The 23,654-nt window shown below is 47.2% G+C and overlaps 1 protein-coding gene across 1 annotated transcript in view; it reads right to left on the bottom strand.

Annotated features, from left to right (window-relative positions):
- SWAP70 (switching B cell complex subunit SWAP70) overlaps positions 1–22,567 on the bottom strand; it is a 94,948-nt gene extending 72,381 nt beyond the window's left edge. The window contains exon 1 of the mRNA XM_060177193.1: positions 22,459–22,567. Within this exon, the coding sequence (XP_060033176.1) occupies positions 22,459–22,566 (108 nt within the window). The 5' untranslated portion in view covers position 22,567. The remainder of the gene's footprint in view (positions 1–22,458) is intronic.
- Positions 22,568–23,654: the final 1,087 nt, after the last annotated feature.

Raw genomic sequence — 23,654 nt, forward strand, 5'->3', positions numbered from 1 at the left:
ATGCTAGCAGACAGCAGAGGGGGCGAGGGGAACAGGTTCCGGGCCCGGGTTCAAACGCTAGCAGACAGCAGAGGGGGCGAGGGGAACAGGTCCCGGACCCGGGTTCAAATGCTAGCAGACAGCAGAGGGGGGCAGGGGAGCAGGTCCCGGACCCGGGTTCAAATGCTAGCAGACAGCAGTGGGGGCGAGGGGAGCAGGTCCCGGACCCGGGTTCAAATGCTAGCAGACAGCAGAGCGGGCGAGGGGAGCAGGTCCCGGACCCGGGTTCAAATGCTAGCAGACAGCAGAGGGGGCGAGGGGTACAGGTCCCGGGCCAGGGTTCAAATGCTAGCAGACAGCAGAGGGGGGCAGGGGAGCAGGTCCCAGACCCGGGTTCAAATGCTAGCAGACAGCAAATGGGGCGAAGGGAACAGGTCCCGGACCCGGGTTCAAATGCTAGCAGACAGCAGAGGGGGCGAGGGGAACAGGCCCCGGACCCGGGTTCAAATGCTAGCAGACAGCAGAGGGGGCGAGGGGAGCAGGTCCCGGACCCGGGTTCAAATGCTAGCAGACAGCAGAGGGGGCGAGGGGAGCAGGCCCCGGACCCGGGTTCAAATGCTAGCAGACAGCAGAGGGGGGCAGGGGAGCAGGCCCCGGACCCGGGTTCAAATGCTAGCAGACAGCAGAGGGGGCGAGGGGAGCAGGCCCCGGACCGGGTTCAAATGCTAGCAGACAGCAGAGGGGGGCAGGGAGAGGAAGGGCTCTGAGAGAACATAAGCATTGCAGGACATTTCTTGATGGTGGCTGTAAAGTGAGTTCTGGGGCCACTGAGACAAGGCTTTAGGTGAGCTCACAGGCCGGGGGTTTGGGCAACCTTTTCCTTCTCAGCCTGGGCTGCTGGGTCAGTTCATGCCTTAGGAAGCCTTCACTCCCATGACGCTGTGTTTCTGTGTTCCTACACCTACACAGTAGGAGATAGAAGAGGGACGAGCTGTTCGCACCGGATAAAGTTTGCACATCGGTAATCACGAGGACCAATGTTCAAGTCCCCAGGCCCCACCTGCTGCGAAGTTCCATGAGGGTGGAGCAGAGTGGCAGGTGTTTCCCTCTTTCCTCCCTCTCTATCTCTCTCTTTCTTAATTGTTTTATCTTTATTTATTTATTGGATAGAGACCGTCAGAAATCAAGAGAGAAGGGGGAGACAGAGAGGAAGAGAGACAGAGAGACACCTGCAGCCCTGCTTCACCACTCGCAAAGCTTTCTCCCTGCAGGTGGGGACCGGGGGCTTGAACCCAGGTCCTTGCATCTTGTAACATGTGCGCTCAACCAGGTGCCACCACCTGGCCCTCCTTCCTATCTCTCCCTGACTCTACCCTGAGAGAGAGAAAGGCCTCCAGGAGCAATGGAGTCTTCGCACAGGCACCAAGCCCCAGCAATAACCCTGGTAACAAATGAATAAAATAAAATAATCAGTTAAAAAATAGATAAGGATGGGGTCCGGCGGTAGAGCAGTGGGTTAAGCGCATGTGGCGCGAAGCACAAGGACCAGTGTAAGGATCCCAGTTTGAGCCCTGGATTCCCACCTGCAGGGGGGTCACTTCACAGGCGGTGAAGCAGGTCTGCAGGTGTCTGTCTTTCTCTCTCCCCCTCTCTGTCTTCCCCTCCTCTCTCCATTTCTCTCTGTCCTATCCAGCAGTAACAACTGCACTGACAATAATAATATTAATGACAACAACAAGGGCAACAAAATGGGAAAAATGGCCTCCAGGAGCAGTGGATTCGTAGTGCAGGCACCAAGCCCCAGCAATAACCCTGGAGGCAAAAAAAAAAAAAATAGATAGAGAAGAACCCCAGAAAATCACTCCATCCACCTTACTAACTAACTCAAGCCTAGGAGAGAGACCTACTCACTATAGATGTTCAATTATTATCACTGAACAATGGTCCCTTGAACTCTTTGGAGTTCAGATTCTCCACAGTATAAGAGAATAGTTGTACCAGATGTTCTGGAAGGAATCGTCTAGTGATCTCACTATAAGACAGTAACTATTGCTGGCTGACCTCAATCTGATTAAGTCACTTCTCCAAGACAAAATCTGGACAGTATGGAGAGAATGCCAAGAGTCATCAAAGGGAGATGGTTCTCAGGTAAAGAGTGGTTTTGTTTTGCTTTTCCATTCCTAAACATATGTCTATGTGTATGTAGATTGTGTAAGTGTACACATAATGTAATGTAATACCGTGTGTATGTACATCTAGGAAGAAGGACAAGATTACCATAAGGAATGGGGATTTGGAGAGAGAGAGAGAGAGAATAAAGCTGCTTTTATGTGCCTGCGGTCAGAGGGAACTTGGTGGAGATGAAGTCCAGCTCAGTTCCCACCACAGTTCCCAGGGCTATCTTCCTTGCTCTTTGGAGCCTCGAGGTCCCACCCCACTTCACCACCATTTGTGAGGACTTCCCTCATCATTCAGGAAGCCAAGTTTCATTTATCCTTCCCCACTACAACTCAAGTCTGCCAGTCACCAAGTCCTGTGATCTAACCTCTGATGTCTTCATGCCAACTCAGCTAACTCTGGGTACTGATGGGTAACGAAACTCTCCTGATTCTCAAGTTTCAGTTTAACCAGTAGATGACACTCCTCCTACCTGGAAGCACCAGACATATCTTAAAGGGTTCTTTCTCTCTCACTCTTGTTAATTACATGACCAGAACATTCTGAGCTTCAAACTTCCTACTTCTCCCACAACCCCCATTCTCATGGTTCAGAGATTTCTGTGATATATCAGAGAAAGAGATGTGCTTTGGAACCAAACAGATTATATTAGCTATACATTTCTGTGTAACCAATTAACCCAAAATTAAGCAACTTAAAACAATAATGACCATTATGATCAGTTTTCTGTACATCTAGGACTTTCAGGTTATTCATATTTCTTCAGTGATATATTTAAGTTGAATATAAATTAAAGGGGGTCAGGCGGTGGCACACTGGGTTAAGCTCATATAGTTCGAAGCGCAAGGACCCACTCAAGGATCCCAGTTCCAGCCCCCGGCTCCCCACCTGCAAGGGGGTTACTTCACAGGCGGTGAAGCAGGTCTGCAGGTGTCTGTCTTTCTCTCCCCCTCTGTCTTCCCCTCCTCTCTCCATTTCTCTCTGTCCTATCAAATAAAATAGAAAAAGGTAGCCACCAGGAGCAGTGGATTCATCGTGTAAGCATCAAGTCCCAGCAAGAACCCTGGAGGCAAGAAAAAAAAAGAATATAAATCAAAGATCTACCTGAGGGCAGGCGGTGGCACACCCAGTAAACCGCACCTGTGCGAGGATCTGAATCCGAGCACAGGTGCCATCTGCAGGGCAAGCTTCAGAAGCAGCGAGGCAGTGCTGTTTAACTCCCCTCTTCTCTTCTTTGCCTGTCAGTCTTTCTGTCTGTCTGCCTCTCACTCTCTCACAAAAAGAAAGAAAAGGGAAAACATGGACATCAAGAACGGTGGCATCATGCAGGCACCAAGCCCCAGCAATAATCCTGATGGGGGGAGGCACTTGGACACCAGAGTCAAGCCCTCTGGACATTTCTATCAAACGGCAGGCTCACAAGAGAAGTGTCCAGTCCTTGGTCCACAGTCCGTCTAGAGCTCAACAATTTCTCCGAGCTCCGTAGGTGTCAGCTCTTCATAGTATTTGTGGTTTCTCTGATCTGCTGGTACACTCACTCCTACTCCTAAACACACCCATCTCTAAGAGTAAAAAGTTCTCCAGGTATGATCTTCCCAACCTATATTTCAAGTTTTTTTTTTTTTTTTTTTGTTTTGTTTTTCTGAATGGCCTTCAGTATCCTGTCAGAGTTTAGAAGCATGCAAAAATGGAATACATGTGACACTTTCCAACTGACTTTTTATTATAGATAGACTTTTGATTATTGACAGAAAAAGTTGTTACCTCATATACTCTTAATGGAAGTACTTGTAAAACTTCTGCAACCGGGAGTCAGGTGGTAGCGTAGGGGGTCAAGCACAGATGGTGCAAAGCGCAAGGACTGGCGTAAGGATCCCGGTTCCAGCCCCCGGCTCCCCACCTGCAGGGGAGTCGCTTCCCAGGCGGTGAAGCAGGTCTGCAGGTGTCTATCTTTCTCTCTCCCTCTCTGTCTTCCCCTCCTCTCTCCATTTCTCTCTGTCCTATCTAACAATGATGACATCAATAATAACTACAACAATAAAGCAACAAGGGCAACAAAAGGGAATAAATAAATATTTTTAAATGTTAAAAAAAAAAACTTCTACAACTTCATCCATAGCAGAGATGAGCAGAAACCCACTCTGTGAACTGAACGTGGATCAGAAGGAAGCACAGTCACTACTTGATGCGCCTATGAATAGCCTCATTTTACAGCTGCTTATCCTCTCACAGGTTTCTGGTTGAAATCAAATGGAATATATGAAGTATTTTTCAAGAGCGCCTCTATGATCCATTATTTTCTGTTCTTGTTTTATTTTTTTACCAAAGCACTGCTCAGCTCTGGTTTATGGTGGTGCTGGAGATTAAATCTGGGGTCTCAGAGCCACAGGCATGAAAGTCTTTTGCAGGGGAGTCAGGCAGTGGCGCAGCGGGTTAAGCACACGTGGTGCAAAGCACAAGGACTGGCATAAGGTTCCCGGTTCGAGCCCCCAGCTCCCCACCTGCAGGGGAGTCGCTTCACAGGCGGTGAAGCAGGTCTGCAGGTGTCTGTCTTTCTCTTCCCCTCTCTGTCTTCCCTTCCTCTCTCCATTTCTCTCTGTCCTGTCCAACAATGATGATATCAATAACTACAACAATAAAACAACAAGGGCAACAAAAGAAAATAAATACTTAAAAAGAAAAGTTTGAGACATACAATCAATTTTTTAAAAAAAAAGAAAGTCTTTTGCATAACCATTATTTTATCTCCCCAGACTCCTCACTTAATGTTTTTATGTATGATGAACATGGAACTGAGTCCTTCAATTTATTAATTCCCGGGTGTTCAAAATAAGGTTCCCCCAGCTCCATTCTGCACAGATATCATCTGCAAATGCCTTGAATGTCTTCCCCATTGTGCAGTGAGGCCAGATGGGGTCCCAGAATGACACACACAAGACTGGGTCTGGAATTTGAAAGTCAGTAACTAGGCCTGAGCAGTGGTGCTGTGGATAAAGTGTTAACCTCTTAAGTCGGAGGTTTTGAGTTGGATCCCTGGCATCTCATGTCCTACAGTGATGCCACATTTCGCTGTGTATGTGTCTCAATAATAAACAAAATAAAATGTTTAAAAATAAAGAGGTAAATAAATATCAATAACTAAAGTGTATAGTTCTGGCTTCAAGTCTCTCAGGAGGGTTGAGAATGTGACGCTCTTCTCCTCAGAAGATGCGGCTAGTGGCAGAGAATCTACTTCCAGGATGGTTCATTTAAATGGACTTGTTCACAGCAGACCTCCTCCGAGTCTGCCCTCAGGTCACCTGAATGTCTCTGCAACATGTCGGCTGGCTTTCCCTAGGACACATGGTTCCAAGGTGGAAGCGTCAAGCCCCAGCCTCAAAAATCACTCACCATCCTTTCTGCAGTGTTCTACTCATCACTCAGTTCAGATCTGTTCAGTGTTGGAGGTGTAGCCAAAGGAGAAGCATGCCAGCAGACAAGACTCACTGGATGCCTCCTTGGAAACTGACTACCACAGATGTGGGGCAGAATTCAGGCCACTTACCACTTACCAACCCAGAAGCAAACAGAGGCCTCATTTCTGGACCTGTAAAATGGACATGCTAGTATTTTACTGTGAGGCTTCAGTGAGAGACTAGCTTTTGGGAGACCCAGCATCAAACTTTCTGGCGATAGTCTGTGTTCAGCTCAGATAGATGGTAGCTTTACACACTGTGTCCATTTTGTTAAACTGGAATTTAGTTCTGCAAACCATCGGGCCCGACTGGTTCCAGAATAGGACTGACCACAAGAGAAATGTGTGGTCAGCCAAAGGATCGAGTGAAGCCACCCTATGTTCTGAAGATTGAAGGAAGGTAGCAGGTGCCAGCTACAGATCTTTAACTTGTTACTAACCTGTGGGTGCACTGGCACAGAGCAGCGGTTTGCCCGGCTTATTTCATCTTCTTATTCATCTTCTCCGAATGCCAGGGAAGGTGCACAGGTAGGTCCATGGCACAGGCGCCGACTTCTTCAGCAGACAGCGTCTATCGTGAAGGTGAGAGGCAGCTGTGGGCTACATTCTGTTCCCCTGGACTCCAACTTGTCCTTACACAATCTAGCTTATCCTCACTCTTCCTTCACTCTTCCTCACTGCTACATTCCAACTTTTCTTCCTCACTGCTACATGTTCTGACTTGAGATTTCAAGCCCATTACCAGGTACAGAGGCAGCAGACCTCCACGGACGGCTTGACTTTGAGTCCCCTGGTTAGCAACCTTCCCCTGACCCTCCAGTCATCTACTTCCAGAACGTTCCTTCCCTGGATTCTCTTGTACTTGTTTATAACTACTACCATTACGAAATGCTGTATTCCTTATGACACTGCTTCCCTGGTGAACCTCTACTGATACCAGTGAAGTCAGATCCTGCTGGATACTGCTTACAAAAGGCATGTGCCACAGACTTTGGACAGGAAGTGGCGGGGGCTAGAAGGACCTCAAATGAAGGTTTGAAAAACAGTGAGTTACTTTTGGAGGTCAGTGTTATAAGCTGAACTGTGCCCCCTCAAAGATTCAGTGTTCAAATCCTAATCTCTAGGTCAGCAGATTGTGATTTTATTTGGAGTAAGAGTCTATAGAGTTGCAATGAGGTCATCAGTGTGCCAGTGTCCTTACACAATGGGGAACGGACAGAAGCATGTATTCAGAGACAATGACAGGCGGACATGAAGGGAGAGGCCAGGGAGACGCGTCTACAAGACAAGGAAGTGAAAGTTTGCTGGAAAAGCATCAGGAGCTAGGAGACAAACGTGAAGCAAGATTCCTCCCGAAGACCCTTAGAAGTATCCAGCCCTGCCGCAACCCTGATTCTTGAGCATGGTGAGTGAAAGTACTAGACCCTCAAGCATGAGATCCTTAGTTCAGCACCCAATATCGGATGTACCAGAGTAATGCTTTTGTTCTCCTGCTCAATTAACATTATTATTATTATTATTATTATTTTGCCTCCAGGTTTATTGCTGGGGCTCAGTGTATGCACTATGAATCCACTGCTCCTGGAGGCCATTTTTTTTCCCATTTTGTTGCCCTTGTTGTCATTATTGCTACTGCTGCTATTGATGTTGTTGTTGATGGCTAGGACAGAGAGAAATGGAGAGAGGAGGGGAAGACAGAGAGGGGGAGAGAAAGACAGACACCTGCAGACCTGCTTCACCACCTGTGAAGCGACTCCCCTGCAGGTGGGGAGCCGGGGGCTCGAACTGGGATCCTTGTGCTGGTCCTTGCGCTTCGTGCCGCATGAGTTTAACCCACTGTGCTACCGCCCAACTCCCTAATATTACTTTTTAAATAAAATATTTGTTTTATTTATTAGACATGAGACAGAGAGGAGGGAGGCAGGTGGGGTAGCGCAATGATCCGGGATCCAGCCCTCGACCCCCCACCTGCAGGGGGGACACTTCACAAGCAGTGAGGCAGGTCTGCAGGTGTCTGTCTTTCTCTCTCCCTCTCTCCCTTCTCCTTCTCTCTCCATTTCTGTCTGTCCTATCTAATAAAATGGGGAAAAAATGGCCTCCAGCAGTAGTGAATTCACAGTGCAGGCACTGAGCCCCAGCAATAACCTTGAAGGAAAGAGAGAGAGAGAGAGAGAGAAAAGAGAGAGAAAAGTCAGAGCAGCCTGAGATCAAGCTGGAAACCACAGGCATGAAGTCTGACCTCCACCAGTCATTGCAGCAACTGCCGGCTTCCAGCCTTGAGAACTGTGAGGTGAGAAACACTGTCTCCAGCCCGCCCGCTTGTGATACCTTTTAACTTTACCCCTAACACACTGACACAGTGGGACTAAGGGTTATAGAAAACAAAATTTGGCAGCACTCCGACTGAGGTAATATAAAGAGCTGGGAGAACACAGTAAAGAACTCAGTAGAGAACACACTTTATTGTGTGTGAAGACGTAGGTTCAATCCCCTGGCTACCACAAGGGAGCATAAAGCAAAGGGGAAATGTCACGAGCAGCACAGAAGTGCAGTGGTACCGTCTTTCCCCTTCTCTGTCTCTCAAACTCTATCTAAAAAAAGAAAGAGAAAGAGAAAAAGAGGAAGCAACAACAGTGGCACTGTGCACGCATAAAGCCCCAGCAAAAAACCCCAGCAGCAAAAAAAAAAAAAAAAGTATCTAATAAAAAGCAGAAAGAAGGGGCTGAGTGTTGACTTCCCGATCATAGCACACACGTCACCACACACAAGGACCCAGGTGCAAGCCTCAGGTCTCAGCTGTAGAGAAGCTTCACGAGCAGTGCTGCCACAGGGATCTCTCTCTCTGACATCCTCTCCCCCTCCCTCTCCCTCTCCCTCTCTCTCTCTCTCCCTCCCCCACACACCATATACATATATGGCTGCCAGAACAGTGGAGTCATGCAGCCATAGAAATAACCCTATGGGAATTAAAAAAAAAAAGAACATTTCATTTATAACCTTGTGGGTGTGGCTAAAGAGATCTCCAATCCGAATGCTGAAATTGCCAGCCAACTTATTCTGTTTGTTAAAGCCAAATACAAGAGGACAGTTGAACTGAAGAAGAAGGAATTGTTCGATTTTCTAGAGACAGTGTAACGGAGCTAAGATTAATTAGGTTCAAAATATAAAAATATCTCTAATACCCTGTCTCTCCCTGACTCAAAGCAGGAAAGATTAAACCCAGCATACTTCAAGTAAAGTATGAAGTTAAAATCATCTCGGGATTTCTTTTTTCCAGCTCAGGGAACAAATGAAAGCTAGAAGGGTATGCTTCAGAGACTCTCTCAACGACATAAAAAGGCTCTATAACTTTTTAAAGCATCATCTCAGAGTATACCAATTCTTTTTTTTTTTTATTTCAGAGTATATTGATTCTTAGCGCAAAGAAAAAAAAAATGACTCGCCTTTAAGAAAACTCTAAGAGGTGGCCTTTGTCCAGTAGAATGAACCTCAAGAGGTTTACTACAAAACCACAATATTGTCAAGAGAACTGTTTTGATGGAAGTTCCACCAACTTGAGTGAAAAGAACAGAGTTAGTTCAAATGAAGAGACCTCGGGGCATTCAACTTTATAGAAACAGGAAACAAGTAAAAACTAAATAATAATAAAAAAAAGACTCATTTACAAACACAGTCTATTTCTTATGGTAAAGGAAGAATAGCTAAGTGCACAGTCAAGAGCCCAGGGGGAAGAATGAGAGAGAACTACTCTGTGGAGGCGGGCGGCAGCACACGTGGCGTGAAGCACAAGGACCGACCTATGGATCCCGGTTCGAGCCCCCGGCTCCCCACCTGCAGGGGAGTCGCTTCACAAGCAGTGAAGCAGGTCTGCAGGTGTCTGTCTTTCTCTCCCCCTCTCTGTCTTCCCCTCCTCTCTCCATTTCTCTCTGTCCTATCCAACGACAGCAACAGCAACAATAATAATCGCCACAACAATGATAAAACAACAAGGGCAACAAAAGGGGGGAAAATGGTCTCCAGGAGTGGTGGACTTGTGGTGCAGACACCGAGCCTCAGCAATGACCCTGGAAGCAAAAAAAAGAAAAGAAAAGGAAAGGAAAGGAAAGGAAAGGAAAGGAAAGGAAAGGAAAGGAAAGGAAAGGAAAGGAAAGGAAAGGAAAGGAAAGGAAAGGAAAGGAACTACTCTGAAGCAAGCAGAACTGAGCATTAGCCGAGGAACTAGACATCTCGGGTGGGCGGACTGCTGCGCCTCTTCCTCCTCTTACATCATTTTTTAGTGCTTTTTAAAATTTACTTTTATTTTACTTTCCCAAACTATTGTTTTTTTCTTTTTTTTTAATTTTTTTTATTTAAGAAAGGATTAATTAACAAAACCATAGGGTAGGAGGGGTACAATTCCACACAATTCCCACCGCCCAATCTCCATATCCCACCCCCTCCCCCGATAGCTTTCCCATTCTCTATCCCTCTGGGAGCATGGACCCAGGGTCGTTGTGGGTTGCAGAAGGTAGAAGGTCTGGCTTCTGTAATTGCTTCCCCGCTGAACATGGGCGTTGACTGGTCGGTCCATACTCCCAGCCTGTCTCTCTCTTTCCCTAGTGGGGTGGGTCTCTGGGGAAGCTGAGCTCCAGGACACATTGGTGTTTCCCAAACTATTGTATTGAAGCATTTTTATTTACTTGGGGAGAGAGAGAGGAATCGGAGCACAACTCTGGTGTGTGTGGTGCTGAGGATCGAACTGGGAGACTTGGATGTGAAAGCCCTATGCTCTACCAGTTGGGCCATTTCCCCAGCTGCTTTTTTTTTTTAACTTATTGATATATATACATTCATTTATTTATTTATTTATTTATTGGGTAGAGACCGTCAGAAATCGAGAGGAAGGAGGAGACAGAGAGGGAGAGAGACAGAAAGACACCTGCAGCCCTGCTTCACCACTTGCAAAGCTTTCCCCCTGCAGGTGGAGACGGGCTAGAACCTGGGTCCTTGTGCATTGCAACATGTGCGCTCAACCAGGCGCACCACCACCCGGCCCCTTGATTGATATATTTTTAAAGAGAGGGAGGCCAGAGCACCCACTCTGGCATATATGTTGCTGGTGACCAATTTCAGGGCCTCACATATGCAAGTCCCTTGATCTACCCACTGGGCCACCCTCCCACCTCGGTGAATGGAAGCACTCACTGTGGTCATTCTGTCTCTGTGTCACCACTGCGTGTCATTCTGTCTCTGTGTCACCGCTGTGTGTCAGTCTGTCTCTGTGTCACCGCTGCGTGTCAGTCAGTGCGCAAAAAAAGAGTTAACCTAGTAGGTCTGGCTGTGATGACAAAGATTTGTTTCTAACTTTGGGATTTCTCTGATAACTGGGATTTAGATTTCAGAAGAGTTCTCACCTGTGACTAATAATAGAGGTTCTTTATGCCTAAGCTTTAAAAAACAAACAAACTAAAGCTGTGGTTTGTGCTGAACAAACTATTTTCCTTCTGGAAGCCTGTAATCTGGGCACATGCCAGCTCAGCCGCCTACACGACTCACTCTCATAAAATACCTGGGCATCAGGGCCAGGTAGTAGTACACCCGGTTAGACACACACAGTACTAAGCACAAGAACCCACACAAGAGTCCGGGTTCCAGACCCTGGCTCCCCACCTGCAGCAGGAATGCTTCACAAGCAGTGAAGCAGGTCTACAGGTGACTCTCTCTCTCTGTGTATGTGTGTGTGTGTTTATCTCCCCCATCTCTCTCAGTTTCTCTCTGTCCTCGCAAATAAAATAGGGGGGAAGTGAAGTGTGTTGGGGTGGGGTCCTCATCCAGCCCAGACACCACACTGTGCACCTGCTGGCCTGTGCTTGGCCTGCTCATCCTGCCCTGCCCCACCTCCCAGAGTCTTCCTTTCCCAGACCAAGTCTTCTTGTTTAGTAGTTTTTTATTTTTTTAAATATTTACTTATTTATACCCTTTTGTTGCCCTTGTTGTTTTATTGTTGTAGGTTGCTGGATAGGACAGAAATTGAGAGAGGAGGGGAAGACAGAGAGGGGGAGAGAAAGACAGACACCTGCAGACCTGTTTCACCGCCTGTGAAGCGACTCCCCTGCAGGTGGGGAGCCGGGGGCTTGAACCGGGATCCTGATGCCGGTCCTTGCACTTTGCACCATCTGCGCTTAATCCACTGTGCTACTGCCCGACCCCCAGGTTGTTTTTTTTAATGTGTTTATTTGTAAATGTATCTCTTTTGTAAAGATTTACTGATGGGGAAGAGAGAACCAGAACAGCCTTGGCACAGGTGATGCCAGGGTCAAGCTCAGGATGCTGTGCCTGTAAGTCCAGCATTTCATCCAACATATCATCCCCAGCCTGCCTGGGGTTTTTCTGTTTGGTTTTGTTTTGTGTGTGTGTGTGTGTGTGTGTGTGTGTGTATTTGTGTGTGTATGTTCTGTCTTCAGAACTCTTTTTTTTTATTTTATAATTTATATTTATAGAATTGAAACACCAACAAGACCATAGGATAAGAGAAGTACAATTCCACACAATTCCTACCACCAGAACTGTATCCCTTTTTTTTTTAAGTTGTATTTATTTATTAACACTAGTGGAGGGTACAGAAAGAGAGAGAGAAAAACCACTCTGGCATAATCAATAGCAGAGATCAAACTAGGAGCCTCATGCTTTTAAGTCCAACACTCTAGCCACTGTACCACTTCCTGGGCTGCCCAGACCAGCTCCTGAGTTGTTTTTCTAATGGTGAAAAGGAACAGAAGACCACAATTGCACTGTGGGAGAAGAAACAACTGCTGAGAAGAAAAACAATTAGTGTGTGAAGGCAGTGGGTGGGACGGCAGGAAAGGGGGAGAGGGGTGCAGATAATCTTAGCAGAGACCACCGGCTCCATTGTGTGGAAAGGTTCAGATAAAGAGCCTAAGGTTTGGCGACACGGACTTCTTTTTCCATTCAGACCCTGCTCAGACATGGTAGCACTTTACAAATATTACAACAGATGGCTTTCCCTTCCCAAAAAGACCGTGTCCTAGACCGTCGTGTCTTTTGCAGCTGAGAAGACACAGAGGAAAGGTACACTTGAAGTAAAAGTGTGTACGGGCGAAGGCGGAGGGTCAGGTCCTGGATCAGGATGGCAGAGGAGGACCTAGAGGGGGTTGGATTGTTATGTGGAAATGTTACGCATGTACAAGCTTTTGTATTTCACTGTTGACTGTAAACCATTCACCCCCAATAAAGAAATTTTTTAAAAGTGTGCAGAGTTGTGGGGGGTAGATAGCATAATGGTTCTGCAAAGAGACTCTCATGCCTGAGGCTCTGATGTCCCAGGTTCAGTCCCCCACCCCACCATCAGCCAAAGCTGAGCAGGGCTCCGGTGTTTCTCTCTGTCTTTCTCTCTCTGCATCTCTCTCAAAAATAAAATAAATAAAATACTTTTAAAAAATCATAGAATCAGAGGACCTAGTGAGGGTTGTATTGTTAAATGGGAAACTGGGGAATGTTATGCATGTACAAACTATTGTATTTACTGTTGAATATAAAACATTAATTCCCCAATAAATAAATTTTTAAAAGATCATAGAATTTGGGAGTCGGGCGGTAGCGCAGCAGGTTAAGCGCACGTGGCACAAAGTGCAAGGACTCACATAAGGATCCCGGTTTGAGCCCCCGGCTCCCCACCTGCAGGGGAGTCACTTCACAGGCGGTGAAGCAGTTCTGCAGGTGTCTGTCTTTCTCTCCCCCTCTGTCTTCCCCTCCTCTCTCCATTTCTCTCTGTCCTATCCAACAATGACAACAATGATAATAATTACAACAATAAAACAACAAAGGCAACAAAAGAGGATAAATAAATAATCATAGAATCTTATGAGTGTGTTGTCTGACATGGAAAAAAGACATCTGTAAATATTTTTTTAAAAACAGTGTGCACAGGTGGACTTGCCGCTCTGCTGGGAGCAGAGAAGGCTCTGTGAGAGGAGTGACAATGAGCCTAAGTCCTAAGAATGAGTGCAGCTAGCTGGGCAAAAAAAAAAAAAGTGATGGTAGACCCTTCCAGAGAGGGCAGCCCCACAGGAGCAAGGCTTAATGCAGCAGACCAGCTGCAGGCCAGGCGGCCACAGCGTGGGAGGCCGTGAGAACACCGGTGGGGAGGGGACTGCAGAGGTCGGCACTGAGGCCCAGTGAGCCAGCAACACCAGGCCTGGCGGCTCTGCACAACTCTGCCCTTCCTCAAAAGCCTGGAACACCCAGGACCAGTGGACACAGCCTGGCAGATGCAGAAGTACTGAGTGACTGTCCCTGAGGCTGGCAACTGAGGGGTGGTGACCAGGTCCTGACTACTTGGCTGAGGTCACCCCCACAGCCTTCCTGGTGAAGCCTCTCGCCCCATGGGGACCGTCATGGGGAGGGTCAGACTAGCCCCACAGTCAGGCGAAAGTGCAGGTTTAAGTGACAGGGTCGCTGTAAGGAACAAAGCTGTGAAACACAGCTGTGAAAACACACCTAACTGTGCAAGCCCACCCATCTGGGAGGAGCCACAGTGACAAACCGGAGATTAATAACAGAATTCTGGCGCCAACTAGGAGGAAAGCCTGGAGGGCTCAGAGTTGCTCAAGATGCAGTTGAACCTGATCTTTCACTGGGAAGCAGGGACAGCCTCTGAAAGCCTTGGGCAGCACTGAGGAGGGTTGAGGTTGGGTCCAATGCACTGCAGAAAGCCCTGATTTAAGAGCCTCAGGCCTGATCAGTTGCCCCAAGTTGAGCACATGAAAATCACCTCAGCTACACCCAGTGAGGACAGGCCTGAGGTGGAGACTTAAGTCCTGAGGCTTAGTAACAGTTCACAAATAGAGCTAGGGAGATAATATAATGGTTATGCAAAAAAAAAAAAAAAAAAAAAAGACTTTAGTGGCCAAGGTTCCAATGTCCCAGGTTCAATCCTTAGTTCGAGGCCCCTGGCCTGGGGGGGGGGGGGGAGGATGTTTAACAAGTAGTGAAGCAGAAGCAGGTCTGCAGGTGTCTGTCTTTCTCTCTCCCTCTCTATCTCCCTTCCCACCAAAATTTCTGTCTGTCCTGTACAATAAAATGGAAAAATATCCACTAGGAGCAGTGGATTCATAGTGCCAGCACGTAGCCTCAGCGATAACCCTGGAGGCAAGAGACAGAGATTAAGAGACAGAGATTGAAGGAGTCGGGTGGTAGCACAGCAGGTTAAGCGCAGGTGGCACGAAGTCCAAGGACCAGCAGCGCAAGGATCCCAGTTCGAGCCCCCGGCTCCCCACCTGCAGGGGAGTCGCTTCACAGGCAGTAAAGCAGGTCTGCAGGTGTCTGTCTTTCTCTCCCCTCTCTGTCTTCCCCTCCTCTCTCCATTTCTCTCTGTCCTATCCAACAACGACGATGACATCAATGACAATAATAACTACAACAATAAAAACCAACAAAGGCAGCAAAAGGGAAAATAAATCAATATAAAAAACATTCAGAAAAACACACACAAAGCAAAAAAAAAATTTGAATATCCCAGGGAACAACAAATTTTGAGAGGTGGCTCAAAAAAGGAGAATGTGAAAGAGGCTTCTGGAAAGTTCAGCCAGAGAGGCCCAAGAGGCTTCTGGGAAGTTCAGCCAAAGAGGCCCAAGAGGCTTCTGGGAAGTTCAGCCAGAGAGGCCCAAAGCCCTGCCCGCCCACTCTGCCTCCCTCCGGCCCTGACTCCCTGAGCTCTTCCTTCCTCCTTTCCTCACATCTTTCCATCAAGAAAGACTCTCTCCTAAGTCTAGTACTAAATTAAAGAAGTTCACACTGGTGTGACTGGTGTTTGTTGTTGTTGTTGATTACCACGGCCTGACGTCTATTGGTCCTGTCCTCTAAGTGACACTTTCTAAGGCCTCGCCTCTTTTCCTTTTTGCCTCCAGGATCATTGCTGCGGCACTATGAATCCGCTGCTCCTGGAGCCCATTTTTTCCCTTTCGTTGCCCTAGTTGTCATTATTGTTATTGTTGTCATTACTGTAGTTGTTGTTGGATAGGACAGAGAGATGTCAAGAGAGGAGGGGAAGACAGAGAGGAGGAAAAAAAGACACCTGAGACCTGCTTCATCGCCGGTGAAGTGACTCCCCTGCAGGTGGGGAGCCGGGGCCTCAAACCGGGATCCTTACACCCGGTCCTTGCGCTTAACCCGCTGCGCTACCGCCCGACTCCCTTGACTGGTGTCTTATGCCTTCACCCAGACTTCGGTGTTAACTTGAAAGTGTAAGTTAACTTCTTACAAATGTTTGAAAACATCCTTTTCCTGGACATTACAAACCCCTCCTGTTTCAGTTTGCTTGCTTGCTTTCCCTACTCTAAAACACTGAACCAGTGGTTTCAGCAAGTCTTGGGTTTAACAAGAAGCATGGCAGAATCCAAAACCTCAGTGTTGGCTGTGCAAGTCAGTTTGGTGGTAAGTAAGATGCCGCTGGGTGGCAAGCCTGAAGTCAGTGTGTCTCTGTCTCTCTCTCTCCCTGCTTCGTTTAATGCACAGGCCCAGCGGCCACTGCAGAAGCAGGGAGCAAGCCCGGCCTCAGGCGCACACAGCATGCACTCTAGCTGCTGAACCCCTGGCCTAGCTGCTACCCAACTCTTTCAAGCTCCTCAGTTCACATTTGCATTTGCTGTTTATACCCAACTCTGAATTATTCGTGCTGTAATGTAAAAATACATTTCCTTACTCGCACATAAAAATAAATGAGTACAAATATGTTTCATTGTAGTTATACATACTTCCTTAATTTTTAACCCCTTGTCAACTCTATTATTGTCATCCCTTTTGTGATTTTTATTCAGATCATTTATCACCATTCAAAAGTCTCTTAATCGATGCAAATTGTGCATCTGAAGGTGACAGGTGAAGGATTGTATTTGCATTATTTTGTTGGTCCAAAATAAATTTAATGCTCAACTGTAAAAGAATTTCCAGTTAACTGTTAACATCTATATGTTGGCTATTTATAAATAATCTGCTTTAATTTTTTTTACTTTTCTTTTTTTATATATATTTATTTTATTTATTTATTCCCTTTTTGTTGCCCTTGTTGTTTTATTGTTGTAGTTATTATTGTTGTTGTCGTTGTTGGATAGGACAGAGAGAAATGGAGAGAGGAGGGGAAGACAGAGAGGAGGAGAGAAAGACAGACACCTGCAGACCTGCTTCAACTCCTGTGAAGCGACTCCCCTGCAGGTGGGGAGCCGGGGTTCGAACCGGGATCCTTGTGCCGGTCCTTGTGCTTTGCGCCACCTGCGCTTAACCCGCTGCGCTACAGCCCGACTCCCAATCTGCTTTAATTTTAATTACTTTTTAAATAATCTACGTATAAATCTGAAGCAAATGAACAGTGTAATGCTGTAATAAAATAAAATGTGGTAACAAAGAAATCTTATACGGGTCGAAGAGTTAGGGCAAGTGCACTGCCTTGAACGTGGCCCAGATACAAACCCCAGCCCCACACGGGATTGCCACAGCGACAGGGGAAGCTCTGGAACTCTGATGTCTCCCCCACCCCTCTGTCTCTGATATTTGAAGAAGAAGCCATCCTCAGAGACCATGTGTAAAACTCCAGCTTTTTTGGGGGGGGGGGAATGTATTCCCTGTGCTGTTATTATTATTATGGTAATAAAATAATCAAGCATGGCCGGGGCAAAAGATAGCTCACCTGGCAAAGCACACAGTTTACCACACATGTAGACCTGGGTTCGAGCCCTCAGCCCTACCCGGGAGCACAATGCAAAGGAGAAGCTTTACAAGCAGTGCAGTTTTGCTGTGGCATCATCACGTCTGCTCTATCTGTATCTCTCTACCTCTCTGCCACTCATCTCTGGAGGGAGGGAAAAACAACTAGGAGAGGTGGAGTCATGCAGGAGTGAAGCCCCCGAGAAGCCCTGATGGCAAGCATCAAGCGTGTCTGCAGCGAGTCGCACAGCGACGGTCGTCACCTATTCGAAGGTCATTTCAGGGGCTAGTGCAGCAGGAGACAGGCAGAAGGTGGGAAGGCCGGGAAGGAGCAGGAAGCTGTTCTGAGACTCTGTGGTGACTCCGCAACACCCCCGTTGCTCTTCAGGTTACCGGACGGCAGGATCTCTCCAGGAGGGGAAGACCTGCCTGTCCACCGTCAGCTCCCCTCCGTTTCTGCTTATCTGAGGAAGCATGAGAGGAAGGAGGAGAGGAAGGAAGGAAGGCACAAAGGAGGAGTGTAAAGGGAAGAATGCATGATGTGTCAGGAGCCGGGCGCTGGCGCAGCGGGCTAGGCGCACATGACACAAAGCGCAAAGACCAGCATCAGGACCCCGGTTCGAGCCCCCGGCTCCCCACCTGCAGGGGAGTCACTTCACAGGCGGTGAGGCAGGTCTGCAGGTGTCTGTCTTTCTCTCCCCCTCTCTGTCTTGCCCCCTCTCTCCATTTCTCTCTGTCCTGTCCAACAACACAGCAATAACAACAACAATGACGATAAACAAAGGCAACAAAAGGGAAAAAAAGAATAAAATTAGTTTTTTTAAAAAAATTTAAAAGAATGCATGATGTGTAAGGTGCATTTATAATTATATCCTTCCAACAGTTGGGTGTTTGATATAATAAAGCGCAGCATAGTCAATTCTACGACGCAACACTAAGGAAGCAAGACAGAATTCCAGGAAACCCCTGTGGAAGAGTCAGGCATGACAAGTGCCGCTAATAAATAAATATAATTTTAAAAGAATTAAAATAAAGATTTTTTTTTAAGAATCAACTAAAAACCTCAGCCTGCATGAACAGCCTACAACTTTGGCCAGGAAAAGATATTATTTTAATGTGTCTAGTAAAGCCAGTATAAACATAGAAAAGTATCCAAATAAATATTATTCATAGTGGCTAAGAAAATTGTGGTATATATACACAATGGAATACTACTCAGCTATTAAGAATGATGAGGTCACTTATTCACCTCATCTTGGATAAAGCCTGAAGGAATCATGTGAAGGGAGATAAGGCAGAAAGAGAAGGGTGAGTATGGGATAACCTCGCTGATGGGCATACATAAAGGGGAAACACAAAGTGAAAATTGGGGCATCTGAGGAGACAGCTTGATAGTCATGCAAAGTATTTTCATGCCTGTGGCTCTGAGCTCCCAGGTTCAATCCCCAGCACCCCCATAAACCAGAGCTGAGTAGTGCTCTGGTCACTCTTCCTCCCTGTGTGTGCTTCTTTCTCTCTGTTTCTCTTTCATTAAAGTAGATAAATTATTTTCTTATTTTAAAAAGGGGGCCAGGCAGTGACACACCTGGTTAAGTGCACAAATGACAGGGCACAAGGACCCAGGTCCAAGCCCTGGTCCCCACCTGCAGGGGGAAGCTTCCCAAGTGGTGAAGCAGGGCTGCAGATGCCTCTCTGTCTTTTTTCCTCTCTATCAAACCTTCCCCTCTCAATTTATCTGTCCAATAATAAATAAATTAAAATATAATTACGAATTTTCAAGTAGCACTTAGACTGGTTTGGTGTATTGCACCAAAACAAAGGACTCTGGAGAAGGAGGACAAAGAGAGGAGTGGGGCACAGGAGGCTTTCAGGCCCCGGGAGGACGACAGACCTAACTGGGGGTGAGAGTGTCTTGCAGACACCTATCTTGGTGACATAAACATGAGATGGGCCAACAACTATCCTGTAAACTGTTACGCTCCCAATCAACAAAACAAGAGGGAAAATACCTAAAGAAGATGAATAAATGACTCAGCAGGTGGAGTGAAAGACTTAGAATCATGTAAACCATTATCAAATCAATAATTTAAAAAATCTTGAAGCATGATTTAAGAAGTTTTTCTGGCTGCAAGAGCTTGCTTGCCGAGGAGAGCAGTGAGCTTTCTCCTGCCCAAGTATTCAGACCTGGGTCTCCAGCCACTGCACGCTAGGGCTCCTGAGTGCTGGTGCTGGCCTGCGTCCCCTCTACTCCTCTCCTGCTCTGTCTCATACCTTCTAGCTGAAAAAAAAGGGACAGAAAGAGAGAAAGGGAAAGGGGCAAGGAAGGAAGGAAGGAAGGAAGGAAGGAAGGAAGGAAGGAAGGAAGGGCTGACTGGCAAAACAGGTCCTCTACAAAAGGCGCCCGCCCTGTCCGCGTGGGGCCCAGGTTCCCACAGTTGTTATCTTCCCTTCTCTCCCTCTGTCTCTGTCCCTTTTTTTAATTTAAGTTATTTTTTTAATTTTTTAATATTTATTTATTATTTCCCTTTTGTTGCCCTTGTTTTATTGTTGTAGTTATTATTGTTGTTGTTGTTATTGATGTCGTCGTCGTTGTTGGATAGGACAGAGAGAAATGGAGAGAGGAGGGGAAGACAGAGAGGGGGAGAGAAAGACAGACACCTGCAGACTTGCTTCACCGCTTGTGAAGCAACTCCCCTGCAGGTGGGGAGCCGGGGGCTCGAACCGGGATCTTACGAAGGTCCTTGCACTTTGCGCCACATGCACTTAACCCACTGCGCCACCGCCTGACTTCCCTCCATCTCTTTCTATTTGAAAAAGTCAGCTCAGAACAGTGAAAACGTGATGAAGAAATAAAGGGATGGGAGGTGGCATACCCAGTCAAATGCGAATGTTAATGTTATAATGCACAAGGACCCAGATTCAAACTCCCAGATCCCATCTGCAGAGAGAAAGCTTCAAGTAACGCAATAGTGTCTCTCTGTTGCTCTCCCTTCTCCCTCTCATCTCTCAATTTTTCTCTGTCTCTATCCAGTACATAAAATATTTTCCAGGGCCGGGCGATAGCGCCCCTGGTTGAGCATACATGTTACAAAGCACAAGGACCTGGGTTCGAGCCCCTGGTCCCCACCTGCAGGGGGAAAGCTTTGTGGTGAAGCAGGCCTGAAGGTGTCTCCTTGTCTCTCTTGCTCTCTATCTCCCCCTTCCTCTCTCAATTTCTCTCTGTCCTATCCAATAAAATGGAAAAAAATGGCTACCAGGAGCAGTGGATTCGTAGTGCTGGCACAGAGACCCTGTGATAACCCTGGAGGCAAAAAGAAAGAAAGAAAGAAAGAAAGAAAGAAAGAAAGAAAGAAAGAAAGAAAGAAAGAAAGAAAGAGAGGAAGGAAGGAAGGAAGGAAGGAGGAAGGAAGGAAGGAAGGAAGGAAGGAAGGAAAGGAGAAAAGGAAAATAAAAAAGAAAGAAATCATTATCTTTTTGTTTTAATATTTATTTATTCCCTTTTGTTGCCCTTGTTGTTTTTATTGTTGTAGTTATTATTATTGTTGTTGTCGTCGTTGTTGGATAGGACAGAGAGAAACGGAGAGAGGAGGGGAAGACAGAGAGGGGGAGAGAAAGACAGACACCTGCAGACCTGCTTCACCGCCTGTGAAGTGACTCCCCTGCAGGTGGGGAGCCGGGGTTCGAACCGGGATCCTTGTGCCGGTCCTTGTGCTTTGTGCCACGTGCGCTTAACCCGCTGCACTACCGCCCGACTCCCAAGAAATCATTATCTAAAAATAAAATAAACCGAGTCAGGTGGTGGTGCACCTGGTTCAGCACACACATTATACTGTGCAAGGATCTGAGTTCAAGCCCCTCATCCCCAACTGCTGGGGGAAAGCTTCACAACTGGTGAAACAGTGTCTCTGTCTCTTTCCTTCTCTCTATCTCCTCCTCCTCTCTCAATTTCTCTCTGTCTCTATATATGCAATAAAAAAAGATTTAAAAATTAAAAGGGAAGATAAAATATACAAATAAAATGTTGGAGACCGATAGTTCTCCTTTTGCCCCTTGCCAGAGCCAAATCACCTCTCAGTGATTAGCCGTTCATGTGACCAGCCCTTCCAGAGGCAGCATTTAGCTGTGTTCATGAGTTTAGACACAGACAAAATAGAAAACCTGGGAGTTGGGCAGTAGCGCAGCGGGTTAAGCGCAGGGAGCACAAAGCACAAGGACCGGTTCGAGCCCCGGCTCCCCACCTGCAGGGGCGTCGCTTCACTGGCGGTGAAGCAGGTCTGCAGGTGTCTGTCTTTCTCTCCCCCTCTCTTCCCCTCCTCTCTCCATGTCTCTCTGTCCTATCCAACAACAACGACATCAATAATGACAGTACTAACTACAACAATAAAACAAGGGCAACAAAAGGGAATAAATAAATGTTTTAAAATTTTTTTTTAAATAGAAAACCTTTGCTAGACTTTATAAACTGGGCCAGCCATTTCCTTGCAACGAAGCGAAAGCCAGAGGGAGAGAGCTGAGACTGGTGCCAGCAAGCTAGGAGTCTCCGGCAGACTGTGTCTTGCCCCGCACTGGCTGAAGATTTCCTGCACGGCCCAGCACAGATCCCGGTCTGCAGTGCTCACACACAAATAGAGCCACTGGTTTCTTGAACATAAGCGAAAACTCAAGGCAAATGAATGCCTCTGGCTCCTGGAGAAAAGTCTGCTCACTCCACGGGTCACTCTGAGCGCTGATTTAAAATGGACGTGAGATGACACACTGCTGCCGGGGGACTGTAGGGCCAATTTCCTGACTAGCGTAGACTGCGAAGCACTGAGGCAGGTCACATTTGAGGAAGCAGAGGCACTGTCTATGCCGGACTTTTCCACTGGGGTCAACGCCCAGTTCTGTTGGTCAGATGTTATCTGGGTGAAGTGGAAAGGTGATGTTTGTGTGATCTGTCTACTCCAGTCTGTTCTTCAGTGTCAAGAAGAAAACTACCCATTTCAAAAGGCTAACCCGCTCACTGTCCTCCATCCTTTGCCTTGTCACATCGCCACAGAAGCCCACAAGGATTCCCCCCATTATCCAGGAAGGCTAAACTTCAAAGAGATGGGACGGACTTGCTTGAATTCACCACGTCAGTGAATAGCAGAGCCAGAATGAGAACTCACCTGTGTGGCTTCTAAGGCCAAGCTCTTTCTACAAGGCCACGCAGTCACAGGTCCCTGGCTCAAGCACCGGAGGGGAGACCAAAAGGCCAGTTCAGCCAGCCTCCCCATCCTGCCAAAAAAAAAAAAAAAAAAAAAAAAGTCATGACAACACTGCTAAGGCCCAAAGAGGAAGCCAGTGTCAGGAAGAGAGATAAGATGCCAACTCGGAAAGAGACAGACAGACGTGAGGAGGAGGCAAGGCCAGGACTTGAGAGCCCAGGGATATCCTTCCAGAGATGAGTCTGCACGGACTCGGCCCGTCCGGGAAGTGAAGGCAGTGAACAGTCTGTTCCTCTGAAGCAACGCCCGTCTTGGCCTGCGACCTGCAGAAGATACCGCTGACCCATCCAGCTCAGAGTTTCCTTGGGTGACTCCTCACCTACTAACAAAGCCTTTGGGTGATCCTAATTCCTACTTCCTTTTTTTTAAAAAAAATCTGTTTATTATTGGATAGAGACAGTGAGAAATTGAGAGGGGAGGTAGAGATAAAGAGAGAGAGACAGACAGAGAGACACCTGCAGTTCTGTTTCACCTTTTCCTCCTGCAGGTGGGACCAGGGGCTTGAACCTGGGTCCTTGCGCACTGTAATGTGAGCGCTTAAGTAGGTGCGCCATCCTCTGGCCCCCTCATTCTCACTCCCCATCCACCCACTGGCTATTGTCTTTGACGTGCAGGAGTGGAAATGATGCTTCCAGCAGTAACTGCAGTTGGCCTGTTCAGACCAATGGGGAAAGACGCTGAGGGGAGGGGCGGGTGGCGGCACACCTGGTTGAGCGCACACATTACAGTGCACAAGGTCCAGGGTCCAAGCCCTCAGTCCCCACCTACAGGGGAAAGCCACACAAGCAGTAAAATAGTGCTCCGGGTGTCTCTCTCCCTCACCATCTTACTTTCTCTCTTAATTTCTCTGTCTCTATCAAAATAAAAATCTAAAATAGGGGCCAGGCAGTGGCGCACCAGATTAGGTGTTCACATTACAATGCGCTAGGACCCAGGTTCAGGCCCTGGTCCCCACCTGCAGAGGGAAAGTTTCCTGAGTGGTGAAGCAGGGCTGCAGCTGTCTCTCTGTCTCTCTCCCTCTATATCTCCCCGCTCCCCACATGCAGGGTGGACACTTTACAAGCAGTGAAGCCAGTCTGAAGGTGTCTTTCTCTCTC

This window comes from Erinaceus europaeus, chromosome 17 (assembly GCF_950295315.1).
Source record: "Erinaceus europaeus chromosome 17, mEriEur2.1, whole genome shotgun sequence".
NCBI lineage: Eukaryota > Metazoa > Chordata > Mammalia > Eulipotyphla > Erinaceidae > Erinaceus > Erinaceus europaeus.